The 15767-nt window shown below is 50.0% G+C and overlaps 1 protein-coding gene across 2 annotated transcripts in view; it reads left to right on the top strand.

Annotated features, from left to right (window-relative positions):
• Nucleotides 1-15767, top strand: part of MYO5B (myosin VB) — a 344955-nt gene that overhangs the window by 304970 nt on the left and 24218 nt on the right. For both annotated transcript variants that reach the window (XM_046671362.1, XM_046671363.1), the window contains exons 27-30: nucleotides 1484-1549; nucleotides 3526-3765; nucleotides 4661-4761; nucleotides 13844-14042. In XM_046671362.1, the coding sequence (XP_046527318.1) occupies nucleotides 1484-1549; nucleotides 3526-3765; nucleotides 4661-4761; nucleotides 13844-14042 (606 nt within the window). The remainder of the gene's footprint in view (nucleotides 1-1483; nucleotides 1550-3525; nucleotides 3766-4660; nucleotides 4762-13843; nucleotides 14043-15767) is intronic.

Genomic DNA, 15767 nt, shown 5'->3' on the forward strand with positions numbered 1-15767 from the left:
ATGGCAAATCCATGCTGCATAGAACACAGGTACAGTCCTCTCACTGGTGCAGCAGGTTAAGAGCTACCCCTGAACAGTCACATCCCCATACCACTGGTGATGGTAGGAAGCAAAGCAGAGACTGGTACCTTGAAGAGTGGCTTTCCTAGGTTGCAGAGCTTGAAACAACGCAGTAAAAGTAGAAATCCTTGATCTGGAAGGAGCAGCAGGAGATGCTCAGATCCAGTCCCAGTCTCTAAGCCTGGAGTACATCCAATCCATGCACAGCTGGTGGTGGCCTTACCCTTGGATTTAAGGTTGCTTAGATAATATGTTGATAATCTAATTAAGCACTCTCTGGTTTTAGCTTCAAAAACCCTTCTTATTCACAGACTATCATCCACTACTTGAAATCACCCAAGGAGTTAACCATTTATGAAGGTTGTCTACCCCTTCTCCTAAAAGTGCAATAGCTGCCAAATAATTATATCTGTCACTGGCCCAGCTGAATCCTAATGGGCTAATTTTCCAGTTGTTGCCATCCACATCTACTAGCTTTGGAGTCTGAACATCTTAGGGGGCTGGCTGTCATATACCTGTCATAGAGAGACAGAAGAAGCAGGCTTCTCCACAAGGTGCTTAGGGTGACTTAGTTGGGAAAACAGAATACACATCTGCACACACACATATCCCAAAAAACCTAAGAGTAGCTCATTAACCTTATTAATAAGCATGTAATTAATTATATATTAACCTCTTTATGAAGTACATAAGTCTTACAGTGCTAGTTTCCTAAAGCTGCTGAAACAAAGTATAACACACTGCATGGCTTCAAATAACAGACGTTTATTCTTTCATAGTTCTGGAGGCCAGAAGTCAGAAATGAAGGTGTCAACAGGGCCATGCTCTCTTTAAGGCTTTTGGAGAGAATTTGCTCCATGCCCCCTCTGAGCTTCTGGTGTCGCTGGCAGTCCTTGGCCATCTTTGGCTTGCAGCTGCATCACTCCAGTCTCTGCCTCCATCTTCACACGGCCATCATCTTCCCTGAGTGTGTGCGTCTTCTCCTCTTCTCATAAGGACACCAGTCATGTTGCATTAGGGCCCATCCTAAGGACCTCATCTTGACTTGATTACATCTACAAAGATCCTATTTCCAAATTAGGTTACATTCACAGGACTTCAACGTATCTTTTTAGGGAGTGTAATTCAACCCATAATACAGTGTTATACATATTCAACCTGTAGTTGCCTGCGAGAACCATGTGAATAAAGTGACCAAGGTGGGGAGGGCTGGCAAGAGGATGATGTTTATGGAGAGCTTCATGGTGGCCTGAAGTAGTGAGCTGCATTTTGGAGGTGGGAAGGAAGTAGACTTATGGAGGGTTGGAGTGCTGTGTACTTGTGCAAGGGCAAAACGAGCAGATTTTGACCATGGGTGGAGATACTTGTGTGGAATAGCTGCCTAGTAGTCCATGCTCACCTTTCTGTCTCTCTGTTCTTGCAGGTGGACCAACCAAAGAATGACATAGATGTGGACCAGGATGCAGATCTAGCCTACAATAGCCTGAAGGTAAGATTCTTGGAAGACAAGCTTCCTTGAACTCTCACCCTGTAGAGGATAGATGATGAAGCTGGGCGGCAGCAAACCTGCTCCTAAACTCTGGTCTGCTAATAAGCGGAGCCATAAGCACACAATTTCCCTTTGCCACACTTTAGTTTCTTCATCTTTGAAATGAAGGAAAATTTAGATCTGCTACAAGGGACTATAATGTATGCTAATAGGAAACTGTTCCCTCTGTTCACAACACTTCTGACAGAAAATATATAGGTTTTCCACACCAAGCAATTCTCCCATTCTCTGCCTACACCAGCTGGGTGTCCTACGGTTTAATCCAATTCTGGCACTAACTACCTGTGTTACTGCACAAAAATGGGGTTTTCTTGCATGATGCGCATAAACAAGCCAATTAATTATGACATCAGCTTTGGGGGAAAAATCAGCTTTATTCTGCAATATCGATATGCAGGGAGACAGGGGGTGTGTGGCCTCAGATCTGTCTCCCTAATTCAGGATTTGGGGCGAAATTTAAGAGGCTAGGTAGAACAGGCTGGAACGCGGAAACGCTGGCGGGACAGGTTTTGATTGGTGGACTGCAAGCATTTATGATGGTGAGATTCTAAACATTTATGACAGGGTTCTAAACTTTTATGATGAGGTGAGGAAGGAATTTTAACACCGGATCTTCCTGAATGAGGCACCCCTCATTTCTGATAAGAGTCTGACTTTTAAGTTCCAGTTGTGTTCCTGGTCTTGTGGTTCCACAGTCATTTCAGGTCAAAATTTCTTCTTCTGCGCATGCTCTGGCTCCATGACATTGCAAATTTTCTGAAAGGCAATTCTGAATCACTTTGTTGATAAGATGGAGTCAGTTGAACTGGTCCTGGAGGGCCCCCAGTTACAAGAAGCACATGTTTTGGACACTGGGCTCAAGTGCTATCTGTGGGAGTGAGATTGGGTAGAAGGGTCCTGGGGCTGGTCACACCTGGCAGAGCATTATCCAAGGAGGCCTGAAGTGTGGCAGGGCTGGTACATTGGCCTCCCTGGACCAGGCGTCAGCAGTGCTGGGCTGTAGTCCTGTCTCAGCCTCTGTACTCACTGTGAGCCTTCCCTCCATTCTCAGCTTCCACATTCAGAAAATCAAAGGATTATACCCAAAGGGCCCTTATTTCTATGTTCCTATGACTCTGTAATAATTGTGCAACTAATGCCTGCTTTCCACATTTTTGGGTTTTCCTTGGGATATTTTGAATCTCAGATATTTCAGAGCCCTACTATCAATTTGTGATCATCAGACTTTAAATCTTCTGACTTCATCTCAAACACAAAGTTAAATATTTTATCCAGAAAACTTTAAATACATTCCAAAATCTTTCGGTATTATTTTTGATTCTATATACAGGTAATTTTTCTTCCACTGGCATTGATGGCCAGTGGCTTTCTGTATGACCAAAACAACAAAACAGTGTTTTTGATGTATTCTCTAAAACATTAGTCCATGTGATGCACCTTGGGGAAAAAAAAGGGGGCTGTCTAGATAAATAACTTGAGGAAATCCTGCATTCCATACCCTCTCTTGGAAAGTCACAAAGTACGTTAATATATTAAGGTTCTAGGAGGTCCTGCGTGAAATGCATGAAGTTTAAAACTAACCTGGCTTTTCCACAAGGATGGGTTTTATTGGCTAAATATGCTTAGAATACAAACACTACTGAATCGCTTCAGGGAATGTTGCCATAGAGGCGTCGTGTCAGATGTTTCACACCAATAACTTGGGGTTATGGGTTCAAATCCAGGCCCCAGCTCTGGCTGCTTCCTGATGCCAGTCAGAACTTGTGCCTTATATTTCATCATTAAGATGGGAAGGTGGCTCTTAGCTCCCCAGGAGGACAGGCAGGTTGGTTAAGGAAGGTGGAGGAGGAAGCCCACATGGGGACAGTGCCCTGGATCTAGGGACCAACAGCGTGTATCACACCACTGTCTTCCAGAGACAAGAGCTGGAGTCAGAGAACAAGAAGCTGAAGAATGAACTGAACGAGCTGAGGAAAGCCATGGCCGACCAAGCCACACAGAGTGACTCCACCCACAGTTCCCCAGACAGCTACAGCCTCCTGCTGAACCAGCTCAAGCTGGCGAATGAGGAGCTTGAGGTTCGCAAGGAGGAGGTGCTCATCCTGAGGACCCAGATTGTCAGTGCTGACCAGCGACGACTTGCTGGCAAGAGCACGGTAACAAGATGGCAGCCGTGGTTGGGCTTGTTAGGGGGTGACAGTAGGCAACAGATTTGGTGTTTTTCTTACATATCATTACCCACGAAGATCTTAAACCCAAACCTAAAAGAGCAGAGTCTTTTGCTCTAGGGTCTCCTCTAAAGGCAGAGTGAGGTACTTGCTGCCCTCTCAGCATGACCTTTCATGGAAGTCTTTTCTAGAAGTTTCTAGAATCTTCTGAAGTTGCTCAGTATGAATCTGTTCAAAAAGAACAAGGCAGAGAATTAGAGAGACATAAGGGCGACAGCCTGAGCAGCCCCCTTGGCCTGGTTTTTCACTCATGCCTTGCCCCTTGCTACTTACTTTGTTACTGAGGTGGAGAAAGTCTTCCTCATTCTTAGTCCTCCCAGGGTAGCAAGTCCAACTTAGCAATTTTTCCTAATGTTTTCACCTTCTGGGGCAGATTGTAGAGCAGGAGGGAGGGGACAGAGGCCACCTGGGTCATTCTGGGCTCTAAGGCTGGGTCACTTCTGGGCATGGGCCCTGGGGCAGCATGGGGGTGGGGGCAGGTAGGCATTATCGAGTGTGGAGGGTTCAAAAGTGAGACAGACTTTAATCACATTCTCTGGATTTGAGGTGCTTTCTCCTTTCGAGACACTGTCCTTGCCATCTTCCTCCTACCGCTCCAAACTCAGTGCCTTTCTCAACCAGGCTTGTCATTCTGTGACTCTTCCGATGTGACCTTTTAAAGTCACATTCCTGCCTGGATTTGACTACTGTTATCTGAAGTCATCCCTGGCTTTTGTTGTTTTCCAAAGGCTTATTTTTATACCTCTGTCTATATATAGTCATTTCATGGCAATTGTTTGTATAACCAATGGAGTTATTTATTTTTTAATCTGGGACTTTCTAGGAGCCGAACATTAATGCCAGGACAAGTTGGCCTAACAGTGAAAAGCACGTGGATCAGGAAGATGCCATCGAGGCCTATCACGGCGTCTGCCAGACAAACAGGTAAGTCCCACCTAGTGGTAACCGTCCCTGGAGGAGGTGCTGGCAGAGGGGCCCAGCCCAACCTCATCTCTGAAGGCTGCTCCTCAGGCATCCCCGTGAGCTCAGCATCAGGGTACTGCTCACTATAGAAGATACATGATTAGGAGCAGACTCGATGAGTCCCATGCCCTGAGGAAGCCCACTGTTAGCTTCACAAGACTCCAGTAACACACCTAGAGCATCAGAACCCAGGTCCTCTGGAAAGCATTCACAAAGGGAGCTTCCCTGGGAGGTTTGACAGGAGGCAGAGGAAAGTGAAAGACTGGCTGAGGGTGGCTTTTCTCCTTGCGAGGGAAGCCAGTGCCAAGTGAGCCCAACCAGTCAGGAGGAGGGGGCCAGCCCCAGCTGTTTGCTGCAATGCCATCTTTACTCAACCGGGCTGGTGGGCCTTACACCATGGTGAGCCCCCTTCTCTGTCATTTAAAAGAAAGGGAACCCCAGCTAGGCAGTACAGAGGTTGGATGGGAGAATCTGACTACTACCATATCGGCTAAAATGGGATTGCCCTGGATTTTAGTTAACCAGCCACCTCTGGTCCCTCCTCAAGGATGAGCCAACCCAGGGTCAAGGCAAAAGAGTGACCGTCGGAGGGAGGCAGCAGGGCCCTGAGACGTAGGGCAGAACAGAGACCCCGAGGTGCTATGGCAGAGCGCCTGAGAATGTGGACTCTGGAGTCCATTCTCTACCAGTTGTTTAGTAACTGCTTCATAACCACTCAGTGCCTCAGTGTCCTCCTCTGTGAACTGGGGACAGTCATAGCAGCATACCTCCTGTGGTGATTGAGAAGATCAGGTGGGTTAGTCTGTGTAAAGTACTTAGAACAGTGCCTGCACGTGACAAGCACCCAATAGATGTTAACGTTGTTATCACTGTTGTTATTATCTTTGCCTCCTTGTGCCTCTGTGGGCACTTGTAAAAGTGGAGGTGACCTTTTCCTTGGCTGCCTTTCTCTCTTACCTCAACTAACTGAATGTTGAGCCATCACTAAGCATTTGTTCAAAATTGCTGAAAACATCAAGCACTTCCAGCAAATGTCAGTAGGTGGCACCAGGAGTGTGCCGTGAACTTGGCGAGAAGGTCGCAGGATCGCTGAAGATTTCCTAGTGCTCTGATCTCCAGATCTTCTCATCCAGCCCTCTTTCTGCAGACAGGGAAACTGAGGCTCAGAAGGGCTGAGCTCCTCGGGCTCACAGCCAGCCTGTAACTGAGTCAAGGTAGAATCCAGAAGGCCTGGCTCCCAGGCAGGGCTGCTTCCAGCCACACTGTAGGTAATCAGAAGGTGAAGGTATTTAGCAGCGCCCAGCGGGGAGGTAAATTTATTTCAGGAGAGATGTCATTCTTTTTGCTAAAGGAGGGAGAGAAGGAAATGAAGGTGAATCTCTCTCAGTGCTAAAACTGGAGTCAAGATTTAGTCATTTTAAATTATCTTGGGTGAAGATAAGAAGTGAGATGAATAAGGAAAAAAGCACAGGTGATATTTAAAATTTGAAAAAATCAAAAGAAGGAAAAAGAAGGAAATATGCGTGAGTGTGCATATCTTTCTTATCTTCAGAACCATCGCTGTTATCAGCTCCCTATTTCTTCATCCACATCATGGTCAGGGATCCAGTCTCAAGTACACGTTTTGCCAGGGGCTGCTTAATACCCTGGCTGTGTCTTCCTCTGCAGCAGTAATAATGCTAGCGATAAGATATAAGAAAAGCTATTTTTACGTTAAAATAATTCCGTTCCCAGCAAGCCCAGGGTACAATAGGGAAAGAATAACCTGTGAAACCGAGTTAAGTACAGACAGGAGCTGCTGCCTGGGGAGGGGAAGCTGGAAGAAGCAGTTCCCCAGTGCCTGCCATACCTGGAAGTGACACTCGTGGGTTTGTGTCTCTTCCAATTTGGCAAATCCCAGCAGTGAAGGAGGACAGCAGGGAGCAGGCTGGCAGGGCAGGAGGATGCGGACTGTGATGCCTGGCACCCAGCTGGCAACAAGGGCATCCTGTTACAACAGGGGCTGCCCCAATGACACACGGCGGCCCTGGGGACAAGGGTGCTTTGAAGACAGAGTTGTTTTTCTCTCCTACTGTTTCCTGTAATAGAGAGTGTTCTGGCTTCAATAGAAATTATATTATGCATGAGTGGTTGCGGGGGGAGTTGGGAAATCTGTCCAGTCCCTAGGAAAATTTACATTCATACACTGAATTCTGCTTAGATTTCTGAAAGGAATCTAGACACACACACATTCGCAGGCACACATACTCCACCATGCCCAATGACAGCCCTTCAAAGCGTCCATGGTCCCAAGTTCAGAACATTTTCAGTTGCTAACTTTCAGGGTTGACAGAGTTCTGTTATGATCTTTACAATTGCGTCTTTCCCTTTCTTTTTAAATTTGAGGAGGGAAGCCAGTGTTGAGAGCCCGCTCTGGGAATCACCATAGGAATATGTACAGCACTTCTGCTTCCAAAAACCTGTCTCATTTTCACATCGTGGGAACAAAGAGAAACCAGCATCATTGTCACCATTTACACATGGCAAAACTAAAGTAAAGAGAGGGTGGTCCCTGCCCCAGAGATAGGCTGCTGCAGGCAGAGTGGGGTGTCTGGAGAGTCTGCCGTCTTCTCAGGGCTGTCTGCCAAGGTGTATGGGGAGGTGGGCTAGGAGAGCAGGGGTTCCTGCTGCTCTCAGGCTGGCCTCACCTGTGGCACGCACTCAAGGTCGCAGAGCTAGGTAGGGGCAGGAGTGTGGCCAGGGCTCAGGTCTGGCTCCAGGAACAGTGCGCCTTTGGCCACTGGCCATTTCCCCCCAAGCCTTGCCAAGTCTAGAACTCCAAAGCGAGGCTTAGGGTGCATTAGTGGACCTTTCCTCGGGCCCCAGGAAACATCCTTGCAGCCCCTCTCCACCCAGCAGATCCCAGCAAACAACAGGAGCCTCTCAGCACAGAGAGTAGCTTTGCTGTTGCCGCCTGGGCTTGGGCAGGTAAACCTGGGGTCATTGCTCACCCCATAGTGGGCCTGCCTGGGACAGCAGAGGCAGTGTTTAACCAGGAAGGGTGTGTGCGCCACCTTAGGATGGGCTTGGGGTTTACGGCTCATTTGGCCTTGAGCCCTAGCTGCTACGGAATGTCTGCTTGGAATGGCAAAGAAGGGCAAGAGCCTGATTCTGCTCCACTCCTCTCTCACAAGTCCTCTCTTTAACTGCTCATGGCTAGAAACTGTCAGCTTTGCTCTAGGAGATGATCATTCCCTGCGTTTCCCAAAATTCTGTTGGTCCTGAGCCATCAGCACCATTTCTGTCTGTGGGAATTCAGTGTCGTAACCATGTATACCCATGAGCAGTTCACCCTCATGTGGCCAGGCCTGTAGGTTCATGATTCTCTCTTATTCATGATGTTTGGGTTGCTGCCTCCCATTTCTCAGAGATCCCCAGGAATTTCCTAGGCAGTTGGGTAGAAAGTCTAGGTGTGAACTAAAGAAATAAGAACATCCATGGAGCACAAAGTGGTCTTCTTAGAAATGACCCTCTCCCAGCTGGCAGGAACCTGGCCTGTTTCTGTCCACAGGGAGGCAGGTCCTTAAGCTGGGGCAGAGGGGTGGGTGGTGGCTCCTAGTTTTCATCACCTCCACAGTGGGGAAGTGAGTATTATCCCAGGCCTTTTCTGGTGCATGACCTTTACAGCTTAATCAGGTTATACAATTAAAGATCCAGAAGAAACCTCGCAGATCATCTAGCTGAGCGCTCTCACTTTACACATGAAGAGATGGGCCCAGGCGTGTAGGTAGGTGATCAGGCCAGGCCTGGCTCATCAGCCCTTTTCCTCAACTCTGTGTCTTGCTGCCTCCTGCAGTCGGAGACTCTATCTGCTGCTTATTCATGTACGTGTCTGTGGCCTCTTTGGGCGTGGGGCTCAGCACAGTGGCGTATACGCAGGAGATTTTTCATGAATATTTGTTGATTTATTAATTGACGTCAAGTGCTTAGGTTAAAAACAAAAATTCCTCTGAGCAGTTTGGGATTTTCCTTCTCTTGCCACCAGGTGGCGCTCCCTACCCAGCCTTCGCCCCTAATGGTGGGCCTGGAGCGGGAGGAGAAGCTCCTGTGCAGACTTGTCTTTCATCTGGGAACACAGGACAGACCTGGAGGTGGTTGACTGGTTTTTAATTTATTCGTGTGCCTGACTTCCTGAGCACTGTGGGCTGACTGGGCCGCCCGGTTCCCTACTTTTATCTTGGTGCATCATGCCTGGCCTGTTACAGAATTAAGAATTCTGAGTGTCTCCTCTGAGGCTGATGACCTGGGAATGAATGCTAACTTCTCACTGTTTAGCTCAGCAGCATCCATGCGTCCCCCTGGAGAGGGAGTGGGAGCATCTGCCCTCCTGGGAGCTACAGGAGTGTGGTGACCCTGTGAGAGACCGGGCAGCCTCTCCTGGGGGTCTTGAGGGCCAGCCAGTATGGGACAGGAAGAGAGCTTTAGACCAAGGTCGGGCGGCCACCTGGATTCTAGCCCAGGTGTCAGTGTCAGGCAAGTGACGTCCATCTTGGCATCTCTCCACGTGTGCAAAATGAGGTGGTTGGAGTAAAGGATCCCACGTGCCCTCTCAGCACCGATGCACTCACCTCCCGGCCCACCAGAGAAGGACAGCACTGTGCCTGGAAGTCCTCCCAGGGAGCCCCCCACTTTGGGTCAAAGCAGTAGGTACTAAAAGGCCCTAGTTAAAGGTTAGTGTCATACCTGAGCAGGGAAAGGTGCTGAGCTCTCTGCTGGCCCTGACACAGCCCAGGTGGCTTTGGAGTTTGCTAGGATGCATGGAACACACAGGACAGCCAAGTGCTAAGCATGGGAGGGGATAGCAAAAGTCTACAACCAGGGGCAGCCTCCAGGGAGGCCAGGCCTGGGTGAGGCTCTGGACCTTTGAGGAGCCGGAGTCCGGAACAGGAAAGATCCCAGGATGAGCTTGTTGGCAGTAATTCCCCCGCTGCCCCATTGCGGGGAGAACATGCTGTGACAGTAAGGGGTGGACCCAGGGAACTGAAGCCCTAGAGTAGTCCCAGCAGTCCAGTCTCCACTATGCCCCGCTCCCCTCATTTCCTTCAGACTTTCAGGGTGGGGCCTGGTGTTGACGAGACCAGCTGTGTCCAAGAGGCAGCCCGGGTGGGCCTTGCAGGGTCTGAGGCTCTTCTTCATGAGGCTGAGCTGGGGGCAGTACCATGACCAACCATGGCCCACACCACTCCTGGGACAATTGTTTCCCCCCATAGGGGTAGGAAGGGGTTACTGGTCCTGTTCTGCAAGCAGTGTGGATGCAGCTCCCACTCCTGGTTCCTGCCAGGAAAGCTGGGGTCCACCCAGTAGGAGGAGGTTCCCCTGGAACAGAGCCCCTTGGAGCAGGGAGGGAGCAGCACAGTCCTGGCCAGAGAGCAGGGCTCTGCCTGCCGCCCTCCACCCAGTCCCGCTGGCCTCTGAGTGTCTCTTGTGTGCCCAGGGCTGCACGAGGTGGAGAAGTTCATGGGTGGGGGCCATGTCACATGAGCCTCATCACCAGGAGCTGCCCTGCTGGTGTCAGGCAGACACTGGGCAAAAGGAGAGGGCAAAAGAATTTACCAGGAGGAAGCATCTGGCCTCCTGCCTTCCAAATTGAGTAAACAGGAGTATTGCACCCCAGGTCAAGGGGAGAAAGTTCAACTCTCATCCTGCTTATCGCTAAGGTTCTTTTCCCATAAACCCTGGGCCACCAAAGCAGAACACACAAACTTAACTACTACGCCAGCACTCTGGCCCCCATCACTAAGTTTTTATTAGCTGTTTCTTTATGTAAGATTCTGCAGCAAGGGCTGGAGTTGAGATGAGTTAATACTTTTGTGCCCTTAAGCAGCAGCAGAAAGGAGATACACATTGAAAAGCAGGCAAAATATTGTCTCTTTCTTCCTCCTCCCTACAAAGTGCCTTCCCTGCTGCGGGGGTGTGGGGGCACACAGCATCCCAGGAGGCTGCCCTCCCGCCCTGGACAGTGAATGCCTGCTCAGCCTCTGCAGCTTCCCCCGTGCAGAGTGCTCTCCTCCCCGTTCTGTGTGCATCTCCCCTGATTCTCCCTTTTATTTTCCAAATCAGAATCATTCTGGGAGAGAGAAGGACGGTGTGTGAGAGCATATCACTGCCTCCGCCCGGCTTGTGCACTGTTTTTTACAGTTACCCAAACAAGTGCATCCCTTTGTTCTCTCTTCAGCAGCATGTGTTCTGGCCTGAATGACCAGTGAGACTCACATGAGAGCGCATGAACCCCATTCCAAGATAGGAACTGGGAGACAGTGGAGAAGCTGTTTGCAGGCACCCAAGTGCTGGTGGCGGGAGAGGAAGGAGGGAAGCTGGGAGTTCTTGAGCCCTTCCCCTTTTCATTTCCAAACCTTGGCTGGAATCGCTTTACCGTCCCGGGCGCTCTGCCTGCCTGTCTCTTTCCTCTACACTGGATGCCCTGTTTTTTATCCTTTATTTCTAGCAAGACTGAGGATTGGGGATATTTGAATGAAGATGGAGAACTGGGCTTGGCCTACCAAGGCCTAAAGCAAGTTGCCAGGTCAAATATATGCCTTTCTTCCTGTGTCTGCCATGTCTGTTCTGCCTGCTCATGTCTATGCTTAATTGTTTTTCAGCTAGCATGGATGTAAGGGAACTGGGTACCATTCACGGGTGGATGTGGGGGGTAGCCCTCAGCTCACCCATATGGCACTTTGTGTCCAGGCTGCATGGATGAGGTCAGGGGAAGCTGCTTGTTTGGATCAAGGTGATGGCACTTGATGGTTCAATGGAACCTTTGAAACCACCTGGTCCAACTCACTCTATGGGAGAAGGAATACACAAGGGGCAAGTTAACGTGGCAGCAGGCACACAGCTATTTAGAACAGGGCTGAGAAGGATATTCTTGGGTCTCCTGAGTCTGTGCTGCTTCCATGCTACCTGTTGACCATCTAAACTCTGCAGGGTCAGCCCTGAATGTTGGCTGGATGTGTGCTGCTGGTTGTGCTCTGTGCACAGGGCTCCTCAGAGCCTGCCCTCCAGCATGCCCAGTGCAGTGACTGCCTGGAGCTGACAACAGCTAACGAGCCCCATGCTCGGTGCGCTGCATGTATCAAGTCTGACCCTCACCACACACTCATGGGACGAGGACATTGAAGCTTGCAGGATTTAAGGAACTGCATAAGCAGAAGATCCAGAATTTGAACCTGGTTCCATTTGATACCAGAGTCAGAATCCATAGCCCATTGGCCTCCAGCCATGGCTAAACCATTTAGCAAGCAAGGTTAGACATGCACAAAAATAGCTCAACATTATGGTCTCGTCACACCTTTGTTGCAGTGTGTGGCTTTTCAGGGCGGCGGCTTAGCTTTGTGCATTTGAGACTGCCAGCAATAGATGGGATAATGGTCTTCAGGCTTGTTCCCCAGAAGAGGAAACTGAAGCTCGGTGAGGTGGAGTGAGGGCCGTGCCCAGCCCACTCGGCCAGGCAGTGGCGGAGCTGGAACGGGAGCCTGGCACACTCACACACCATCTCCAAAGTTCTGCCTGCTGATGACGTAGTGGAGGTCCCATTACAGCAACAAGAGCATCTCTTCTTGGAAAAAGAAAGTCCAGGTCAGCTGGTTCTCAAGGCAGTGTGTCTCCTGGCTCTGGGTTCAAATATGACCCCACCGTCTCTGAGCAAGGTGACATCTGTCGCCATTACTCGCTGGTAGAATGTGGATCACAACAGGACCTGCTGCCTCAGGTCATTATAAGGAGTAGTTAACACAGGTAAAGCACTTCACACATGCCTGGCATATAGTAAGCATGGAAGGACTATTAGGTGCTACTTGCATTATTATAATGGCTATTATTCAATGAGGTCAGATTCCTATCCCACCCAGAGATCTGTTTTATTGGAGGGGGACACCCGTGTGTGAAACCAGGTAATTCCTCCAGGCTCTCTATCAGGAGATTGGACATGGTTTAATACATAAGCAGGTGAATGCATTAAAAGTGCAAACAAAGCACAGGTCTATGCATCAGGAGATCCGGCTTCTAGAACCAGCTCTGCCACTGGCTGTGGCCTCAAAGCTCTCTTGCCTTAGTTTTCTCACCCGCAGGATGAGGTAGCTAGTCTGACACTTGGGCAGGGGTTCCTGGACCACGTACAGGACCCTAGCCCAAGTCACCAACCAGAGTCTACGTGGAGGATAAAGATGTGAGCTTAAAGTCACAGCCCAAATCAGGAACTGATCCTTGGGGCAGAGTCCCTAGAACCCCAGCGTTGCTATTCTCTCTCTCGTTAAATTTATAACTTACTGGTGATTGCTTTTAGTGGATTGTAGCCAAGATTGGATGTTATCTGAATGTTGTATGTCCTCTAAAATGCTGATTTAATTACCAAATTATTCCCCACAATTCTCACATTCTTACTGCTTTCCCTTGGTAATGCTGCCAGTAGTGAGTGGGCAAATCAGTCATTTCTTCTGTCATTTCTTCATTCATTTTGTGTAACTGTGTTGAGAATCCACTGGGAGCCAAGCATCGCACCCAGTGCTGCTGTGAAGCTGACTGAGCTGCCGAAAACGTAGTTGATTCCATCTGGGAGTTCGCAGTATAGATGTGCCCCTCTCTCTAGGTCCCTTGTAGATTTGCTCCCTCCTCCAGATGCAAATACTTTTATTTAAAAGATGCTATGAGACATTTATTTCTGCTGATGACATTTTGACGTGGAGATAACCTCTCAACACCAAACCAACAGAGTGTGCTTCAGAATGAGGAACAAGGGGAGGGGGGTGGTCACGACAGAGGCCTAAGACCAGGGGTGCTGAGTTTGGCCCCGTTTCCTGTCATCTGGAAGGACAGGCTGGTCTGCTTGCCTGAGGAGCTCCATAGATCTGTTTCCCTCAGTGTCTGTCCCCTGTTGAATTCATGCAATTGCCGCTGCTGCTCATGTGTGCTTGGCTGCTGCCCTGTTGCGTGCCCGTCAGTGGCCCCTCACATGGGGGCACTGACCCTCGCCCCATGGTGACCTGCCCTCCTCTCCCTGGCACAGGTTGCTGGAGGCACAGCTGCAGGCCCAGAGCCGGGAGCATGAGGAGAAGGTGGAGCACCTCAAGGCGCAGGTGGAGGCCCTCAAGGAGGAGATGGACAAGCAGCAGCAGACCTTCTGCCAAACGCTGCTGCTTTCCCCAGAAGCCCAGGTGGAATTTGGCGTCCAGCAGGAGATAACCCGGCTGACCAATGAGAACCTGGTGAGTAGCCGTGCCCAGTTGGCTCCCAGCTCTGGGAAGTCACATTTTGGAAGAAAATGGGACGAGGAATGGACAAGGTTCATGTCCTTGGCCCTGTAGCAGGAACAGAGAATCTAGAAACTTCTAGTCAGCAAAAGTTTGTGGAGCTGTTTCCAGTTCTCTGTTACTGTATAACCAACCTCCCCTGACCTTAGCAGCTTAAAACAGCAAACACATTGTGCAGGTCAGCAATTCTGGCAGTGTCGGGGGCCTTACCTCTGCTCCGCTGGTGTAGGCTGGGCTGGAGGATCTGAGACAACCTCCATCCTGTGTCTGGAGTATCGGTGCTGGCTGTTGCCTAGGGGCCTTGGTTCCCCTCCATGTGGTCTCTCACCACATGCACTCTCATCGTTCGTTGGCCTACTCTGAGCTTCTTTACTTGGTAGCTGCCTTCCAAGAAGATGAAAGCAGGATCTGGGAGGGCTCTCCAGACCTAGTCCCAGAGCCGGCACAGGGTCACCTCTGCCACGTTCTGTTGATCAAAACAAATCCTGTTGCTAGGCCGGATTTAGTGGGGGGTACACTCTTCCTCTCCCTAGGAGGAGGAAAGGGAGGTATATGCTGGTGGCCATAATTGCAGACAGTCACCAAAGGAGCCTTGGCAGACACCAGAAAAATGGAAGACAGTCTCTGTCCTCAGAGAGCTCACAGGTTAGTAGACACACACGAAAGAAGTGAAAGAAGATAGTGTTTCTAAAAATGTGATTCTACGTGGGATTAACAAGTATTACAGAGAATTGTAAAGGAGGCTTGGCTGAGGCAGGAGGCATGGAGGGGATGTCAACCACGTAGACAGGCAGAGAGGAGCGGGGAGAAGAGGGGCGTGGACACAGGCACTCAGGAGCGAGGGCAGGCGGAGGATGGGGTGGCACAGGAGGGCCACTAGCCTTCTGGAGCTGAGAGTGCCTGCTCTGGGAGCCGCAGGAGGTGCCCTGAACCTAGCCGGCAAGTTCATGCGCCAGCAGACCTTGCCGTCCAAGAGCCTTTCCCCTTTATACCCAGGTGACCCAGTGATGGGTGACCAGTTCAGTCAATCCCGAGATTCAACAGGACTTGTATTCCTCATTCCTTCCCTCTGATTCTCTCTATCTCTGCATGTCACTGTTATACACACGTCTGTAAACTGGCAGCTTTATGAAAAGAAATCTTTGTATTAAATTGTTGGACTTGCTTCTACCAAGTAAAGAAGGCAGTGTGGAAAATGCCTCCACCAGCCCCGTTCTCCCTGGAGGGACCATTGACCAAGTGGTGTGGTGGGCGACCACCTTATAAGGAGGGCTGTGTTCCATGGAGGAATGCACCAGCTCATCAGGAGGGCTTAGGAGTCAGTACTGTGACTGCTGAGTAGTGGGCCTGGGACCTGAGCAGGAGCCTGGGTTGCTGGGCGGGCGAGGCTGAAGACGAGGTGAGGAGGTCTTCAGCTTGCAGCCTGATGGGAGACTCCTTCTAGAGCATGGTCCACCCTGTTTGCCCAGGCAGAGGCTGGGGCTCATAGGCAGAGCCAGCAGCGCCAGGGGCTTCTGTGATTTCTGTTCCCTTGCTGAGCAAGCATTAGTACCTCCTGTGGGCCGGCTGGCGGAGCCCTGACAGTGGCGGCGAGGATGAGGCCTGTGCACCTGAACCACAGCATGGAGCGCTGGGGTGCCTCAGAGTCGAGTTTAGAGGAATTCGGGCAAATGGCTTCTA

This window comes from Equus quagga, chromosome 9 (assembly GCF_021613505.1).
Source record: "Equus quagga isolate Etosha38 chromosome 9, UCLA_HA_Equagga_1.0, whole genome shotgun sequence".
In the NCBI taxonomy this organism is placed as follows: domain Eukaryota; kingdom Metazoa; phylum Chordata; class Mammalia; order Perissodactyla; family Equidae; genus Equus; species Equus quagga.